This window comes from Prunus mume, linkage group LG2, assembly GCF_029339155.1.
Source record: "Prunus mume cultivar Tortuosa linkage group LG2, ASM2933915v1, whole genome shotgun sequence".
NCBI classification, from domain to species: domain Eukaryota; kingdom Viridiplantae; phylum Streptophyta; class Magnoliopsida; order Rosales; family Rosaceae; genus Prunus; species Prunus mume.
This window is the reverse complement of record NC_142699.1, coordinates 42,427,186-42,435,145: the sequence shown is the minus strand read 5'-3', so window position 1 is coordinate 42,435,145 and position 7,960 is coordinate 42,427,186. Positions and strand designations below refer to the sequence as shown.

Below are 7,960 nucleotides of genomic sequence, written 5' to 3'. Positions count from 1 at the left end.
GTTTTTAAGATCACGCCTATTTTCAAGCTTTTGTACTGCTCCAATAATTAATATCACTAGTATCTTTGCTAACGTTACAGCTAAAAAGAGGGGAAGCTGTTGTAATATTACGCTAAACAAACTGGAAAGCATCAAAGATGCTTGAGCCCCTCAATTCTCAGTAGGAGTGCAAGTATAATATATAATGTGTCAGATCACAGGCAATTATAGTTCATATTTATAATGAATTTTTATTTTAATACATATCATAACTACATAAAATATTTTTATTGTCAGTGAAATAGTTTTTGGGGAGATTCACTATTATACCCAATATAGGAGCCCAAATTATAAAAAAAAACCTTATATGAAATGGACTTTAGAAATACACCAAAATCTCATTTACAACATAACAAAAAGGCTTTTAACTTCTTTTAAACTACAAAACTGCCATTGATTTCTTAAAACAAACTCAATCCCAAAACCTCATAAAAAAGCTCAAAACACTCAATAGGGCATCAAAGTAATTTAATAATCAAAATTAAATTCAATAGGGCCAGTTGTCATTTTTTAGGTTTTTTTTTTTGTTTTTATAGAAATAAAATGGTGTAGGGTTTATTTATAGTTTTAGTGCTAAGAATGGGTATATGACTAAATATCTCTTGTTTTTTCCATTTGAAAAAGTTGTATTAGTAGGTTTTTGAAAAAATAAAATAAAATATACGTTCTTCATTTCAATGCATGATAACGTATATATTTTAATGAGAATACAGTTTTAATTTCTCTATGATTCCTGACAATTAGTAAACAGTTTAGGGCATGTTTACGTAGCAGTAATGAAGAAAGTAAGGAATTAGAGAATTTAGGAATCGATGAAGTATTGAACCGGTATGAAAAGAATCATTCTCATTAAGCTGTTTACTAAACATATGAAATTAACAAAGGAATGGGGTTGATTCTCATTGTTATTGTTTACTAATTTTCATGAATCAGAATCCAAATTAATTTGATTACTAAATGCCCCACACATTTTCACCACAACACATATATAATTCTCAAATTGGCTAAGGAGACCAAACTAATCCTGCAGCAAACTAGTAAGATGGTGTAAACATGAGGAATCAATATGTTAAACAAGATCAACAGCAAGACCCCAATTCAATGATAATTTTGATAACACCTTTGTCCAGAGCCAATTTCAAACAAAAAAATAAACTCCAATAACACCTTGGAGCGTCTTTGAACTTCTTGGCTTGAGTTTTTATTTTTTTTAGGGTTTGGGGTGTTTTGGAATTATGGTAAAGTGGTAAAGGTATTTTTGGAAGTTAATAAGGGAAAACAGGAATGAGAATCGTATCGACTACCTCCCCTTAGTTTATCTAATACCTAGTTTTGATGGGACGTGATTACGGATTTTGAGGTAAGGCCCACTTATTTTTTCATTCCTGATTGCAAGTAAACGCAGGGGAAGTCAAGAATGGAAATCATTCCCTTTCCTTCCATACCCATTACTGATACGTAAACATGCCATTATTTTAATGGAAATGACTCGTTCCAATACATATTCATTGGATTCATTCTCACTCTGACTATAGTAATTATGCCCTTAAGGTTTAGTAGTATTTCTTTTTCTAAGAATAAAAGAGGTCCCAATTTATAATCATAATAATAAAAAATGACCTTAATTAAATAATAACCCTCCATTATCTATCTGTAGAGCACCAAATGACAAAGCACATAAGGATTGTCACTAGGCTCGTAGCGACATGTGATGTGAAGACAGGATAAAACGTGGAGACGGCCAATATGTATAGATCAAAGGAAAAATAAAATGTGGAAAGCTCTCACAAAATGAGAGGTGAAAACTATACAGAGAACCCAAAGAGTCTCTGCGACTTATTCCAAACATAAAGAAAATGCAAAAAGGATAATGTTGGAGATCTGACGTCAAGACGAAGCAGCATGTGATGGTTAGAGGAAAATTATAACAAAGCAAAGATAAATAAGGGAAACTTTATGTCTCTAAAAATAGGGAAAGATGAGAAGGGAGGAAGAGAAAATGGGAGTGGAGAGGAAGGACAGTGACTTCCTCCCCCTCAAAGTGAAAACAGCTGTAGGAATAATTTTTGGAAGAGAGGAAGCTAGGGTTTCTTTGATAATAGTCTTTCTCTCCACACAAACAAAGTCCTTTTTTCACACGACTTTTCCATTTTTTATTTTTTGCTGGGAAGACTTTTCCAAGTTGATCAATAGGAATACTGCAGATATAACAAAGAGTAATAAATAAATCCACATATATAATAGTAACTTATTCCATTTTCAAGAGGTGGTCCATGCTCTCAATTGACACTAAACCTTTTCATAATATTATATATACAACGCGCTAGCTATCTATCGAGCACAAGAATAGAAGACTTTGGTTGAGCTTTCATCAATGGCAGGTATGTATTATTATAATTAATATTTTTATTTGATTCAAGATATCTTCTCCTTGATGTGAATGTGATTCTATGTCCGTATGGCTAAGGAATTTATGTAATCAGTTTCAAATATTAAGTTGTCCACTTATGAAATTTATGCCCAAGGTTCTCGAACTGAAGTAATATTGAACCAACAAGAACCCTCGGGAGACGGTAGATCCTTTCCTGGTCGTGGTAGAACGCTTGTTCCGAGAGAAAGCGCTCAAGTGAATAGGCAAGATCAGGAAGGAGGCGGCGGCATCAGGATTCGTGACAATAATATTGTGGCAGACCAGAACGCTCAGAATGTTGGAGCGTCAAACTTTGGTAATGTACAAGTTGAAGGGGAAGGCCAAGATGGTGGTCTCGACATTCGTGGCAATACAATTACTGCACGTGGACGAGCCAGTAATGTTGGGTTTCACAACTTTGGGAACACCACACCTGGCTGGAAGTGTTGGATCCTGTAGTTTGGGAGAAAAAGAAGCTGAATCGAAGTTAGCATAAACCAATTGAAGAAGGACATGATCAATAAAAAGAAAAACGTAGTCTGTTCTTCCATGCTTTAATTTTTAATTTTTAATTTTAGCCTTAAGGTTAATGGTGTGTGTTCGATGGACAAAAATAAGAGCTGATGCAGCAAAGATCTAGGCTTGTCCATTCTTCTGTCATCACTTCCTGTAATGTTTTCACCAATAATTGAATGAGCCACACTTGAAGGAACCACCCAAGGTTTCTCCAGGACGTGTTTGCAAAAATTAATAAATTCTGCCGGTTTTTATTTTTCTTTTATTAATTTTTGTTTTACAATTTTTATTAAAATCATGCGATTTAGTATTTTATGTTACCAAGGGTATTCTGGGGCTTTTGAGGCTTTCCGCCTTCATATATATATAGATAAATTTCAAATCAGACAAGGATACCAAGCAGTGAAAATGTCCACCGGCTGGCTATATCTGAAGCCTCCGCTTGGTGATCAGAAACAAGGTTCTGAGTATTCTTCTAAGGCGAACACTGACCAACAAAACAGCAACAACTCGAAATTCCCATCAGTGAGCACCAAAACTCTCCAACCCTAGAAAAAAGACAAGGGCGGAAGAGGCAATGACTTTCAGCATCGTTCGGAATAATATTACGGGGAAAAAATCGGGGAGAGTAGGAATTTTCGAGTTTGGCAACACCCACATCTACAAAGGCCACGGGAAAGAAAAACTAGTCGACTCCGGTGGAGAAACTGACTCGCATCCAGTACTGATGAAGACGAAGCAGAACTGACGACTCACTGAGGTCTGTAGCTAGCTAGGGCCTCTCCTCCCTTCTCAAATTCAGCAACAGTGGCATTATTTTACGGATGAAATATGAATTTGGAAATATGGAAGATATATATAACAAAATGCATAAATATTTAATAACGATTTCTCACCAAGGCACAGGCACAGTAGGCTCTATGAAGCAGAAGAATAAGCCATCAGATTTTTGGATTATATATGAATAAAAAAGCAGAAGCCAGCGAACCATAAAAATTGGAAATTGAAGAAGCAGAGTTTGTTCATCAGATTTTCGTGAAAAATGAAGTTTTATGAACATTAACCCACCGTATTATGTATTTTCGAACACTAAAATGAACTTTACGGTGATCATCACCATGTTCAAAAAATTCGTTTAGGATATTTATTTTTTATTATATTTGGATTTTATCTTTTTTTTCTCTTTTGTACAAATTTTGTGTAATTAGAATTTTATTTATTTTCTTGTATAACCCTACTAGGGTTTCACACTTGTATTATAATGAATTTTTATTTTAATACATATCGTAGCTACATAAAATATTTTTACATAATTTTTTTATTGTCAATGAAAAAGGAAATAATAATAAATAATAAAGTTCTTCTGAGCATCACCATCGCTGAAGTTTTAAATTCCTCAAATCGTAGAATTTGTATATTTTAAAACCATAAATGAATCATGATAGGGTAGCAATACCTGACCCACCCTCACCCACTCTCTCATCTTCGTACCACCTTCCTCACCCCCTCATATTTTACTAGCCGACCGACCACCTCACCCACTCTTATCTTGTTGTAGCAGACCACCTCCCCCATGTAGCCTTACAATAGTTTAATAATGAATTTTTATTTTAATACATATCATAAGTATAGAAAATATTTTTATCTATATAAATAAAGTAAAAAGTAGAGAATAGTAAAATATTCAAAATACTAGAAAATGTCATTGGTTAATACAAACATTAAGAATTGAAATTATTAACTAAATGAGGATAATATGGTAATGATAAAAATAAAAAAGGAAATAATAAATAAAAAAGTCCTGATAATCAACTTGAAATTATTAACTAAACGAGGAGGTCACATGCTCTCTTATAAACACACCTTAAAAAATTATCTAGTTCCTATTGCTAATTGAACATAAGAACTCTACAGAGAATAGAAGACTTTTCTTTTGAGCTTTCATCAAATGGCAGTTAAGTACTATATATTATGATTAATATTTTAGTTGATTCAAGATCTTTTCCTTGATGTGATTCTATGTGTGTACAGGGGTTAAGGAATTTATGTAATTAGTTTACAATAGTGAATTCCAGTTATTAAAAGATTGTCTTCCAACTGATTTTGGAGTATTTGTCTCTACTTATTTGAAGATCTTTCCATTTTTCTCTTTGCATATACATAAGATGGGTCTCGACCTTGATATGAAGCTGAACAACTGAACTAGAGCACCCAAAAGAGGGTAAGAAACCGCTTTCCTGATCGCCCTACAACGCTTTCTGGACAAGAGCCCCAAGGAGAAAGAACTCCAGCAAAACGAAAATAATGACGCAGAAAATACTGATTAAAGCAACGAGACCTTCAACATTAATGAGAATGATTTCTTCGCAATTGAAAGCACGAATGTTGGGATTCACGATGCTTACAACGAAGAAGGTGGAGGTGGTGTTCATGTTCATCAACCAAGGAGGGGTCGAAACCACAACATTTGTGCTTGTTGATTTACATTAATTTCATGTAAATTTGTTATTGTATTTGATTATTGCAATTTTGTTGAGAATTATTATCATCTTCAAATTCACATTTCCTATTGTTCCGCCAACTTTCAAAAACTTTTCTAAAGGAACCAGTATTGCCATCTCCTTGTGCAGGTATTCAGCTTCATTTGGAGACCCATCTTGTATAAGAGGTAATGATAAAAAAGAAGAAATAATAAATAAAAAAGTCCTGATAATCAACTTGGATTAGTATAGTCAAGACTCAAAAGGTATTTTATGTGGGTGGAAAATTTTCGTTTTTCTTATTGGTGTTCATGTTTCTTTCACATGATGGGACATAAAACAATTTGTAGATCCAAATTGAAATGGTGGTGACGGCTGCTACTAATATTACGCGCGTGGTAACAAAACAAGAAAGTTACAAATCTCTACAAATAATTCTTGTTCATTCTAAGAAATATCTCATACAAATACACTCAAAATAATTAGAGTTCAAAACTGATATATATATTATTCTCTCAAGGAGGAATATATATACTACATACAGAGTGGTTACAAATAAGAAATATGTACAAAATCTCCTAATTCTACTCAAATTAGATAATTACAATAAAATATAAATTCTATTCCTAATAGGAACAAATTCTATTCCTAATAGGAACAAATTCTATTCCTAATAGGAACGTTGACTCACGCCAACACTCCCTCTCAAGTTGGTGGATAGATATCGGTAATGCCCAACTTGTCAAGTGAGTCTTCAAATGGGCACTTTGACACGGCATGGGTCAACATATCTGCAAGCTGCTCTGAAGAAGGCACAAAAGGTATAGAAATTAACTTATGCTCTAACTTCTCCTTAATGAAATGCCGATCAACTTCTATATGTTTAGTTCGATCATGTTGCACCGGATTGTTAGCAATTTCAAATGCAGACTGATTATCACAGTGGAGCTTTGTAGCAAAGATTCGGTCTAAACCCAATTTCAGCAAGTAACCACCTCAACCACAGTATTTGACAAACCCCTTGGGCAATCCCTCCTCAGACTCATGCGGAGGACTGAGACACAACGCTTTTGCTTCTTCCTACGCCACGTAACTAGGTTGCCACCAACAAATGTGAAGTAACCTGATGTAGAACGTTTATCTGTAATATTCCCTGCATAATCAAAACGTCGTTATTATGAAGAAACCTGTCGTTTTAAAACCATACCACGACGATTTTATAAATAAACCGTCGTTTTTATTTAAATACCACGTCGTATTTAGTTTACTTGTTTTACACGCCATTAGACGTTGTACTTTGTGGTTTTTAGACCACGATTTTAGTCCTTACCGACGTAATAGACAATTACCACGACGTTTATTATTTACCATCGTTTAATAATTTTAAGACGTCCATAATTCTTACATACCGTCTTATGTTATGCCTTACCACGACGTTTTGATTTAATTTTTTTACTTTCTGTACAATCTGTCTTATATATATATTTCTTTATTACTTAAAACAGAAATCTGGGGCTTTAGAAAATCAAGATGAAGAGAAGAAAGAAGAAAAAAAAGATGAAGAGAAGAAGGGAGAAGAAAAAGATGAAGGGAAGAAGGAAGAAAAAAAAGAGAAAAAAGATGAAGGCAAAAAGGAAGACAAAAATGATGAAGAGAAGAAAGAAGAAAAACAAGATGAAGAAAAGCATGACGAAGAGGTATATTCTCATAACTTTCCCTTTTTTATTTGTTTTTCACATTTCAGACGTCGATATTTTTCTTTAAACCGTCGTTTGTTTTCAAATTAGACGTCGGAATTTATTTCCTATGACGTAATAAATTATTTAAAACGACGGTTTTTTATTACCGTCGTTTAAATTATTATCAGACGACGTTTTTTAATTTAAACCGTCGTTTTTATTGAATTACCATGTCATTTTATTTTGCTTTATTTCTTTAAACAGGGTAATGAAGTAGTTGATTATTCAAATGTGGAGGTGCCATCTTCCTTATAGTCACTTTGTCGTTATGTGGAAACGACACTAAAGCCTCAGGAGAAGATCATGACCTTCACAATTGAGAAAGAGGTGTTTGGTGCAGAGCGCAGTACCTTCGTCTTGCATGAAGATATTACACAATTTGCATGCATGGAAGAAATTGGGGCTACTGTGGTTGCAGTATATATGAGGTTTGTCCTTATCAAATATCAAACATTATAGCAAAAGACGTCGGTCGTTTAATTATTGCGTCGTTTTAAACCACTAACCACGTCGTTCTTTTTTTACCGTCGTGATAAATTAGTTATAACGTCTGTTTCTATTTCAATTCGTCGTGTGAAATTGTATAATACGTCGTTTGTTTATAAATAACCGTCGTTTGTTTTATATATTCAGGGGCTTATATGATCGTTTGAGAGAAGCAAATATGTGCAGCATGGTTGGCTTTATCGACCCTGCTCAAGTTAGTGCCAACGCTGGGTCACTAACTGACAGATCACGAATTGTAGCCGTGACTTCAGAAAATGATGTGAACAGAT

General features: G+C 34.1%; 1 protein-coding gene across 1 annotated transcript; it reads left to right on the top strand.

Moving 5' to 3' along the window:
- Positions 1-2,298: 2,298 nt before the first annotated feature.
- LOC103328346 (uncharacterized) lies at positions 2,299-3,204 on the top strand. The gene is made up of 2 exons (XM_008230741.3): positions 2,299-2,420; positions 2,565-3,204. The coding sequence occupies exons 1-2, from the start codon at positions 2,414-2,416 to the stop codon at positions 2,906-2,908; spliced, it is 351 nt and encodes a 116-aa protein (XP_008228963.2). The 5' UTR covers positions 2,299-2,413; the 3' UTR covers positions 2,909-3,204.
- The last annotated feature ends 4,756 nt before the right edge of the window (positions 3,205-7,960 follow it).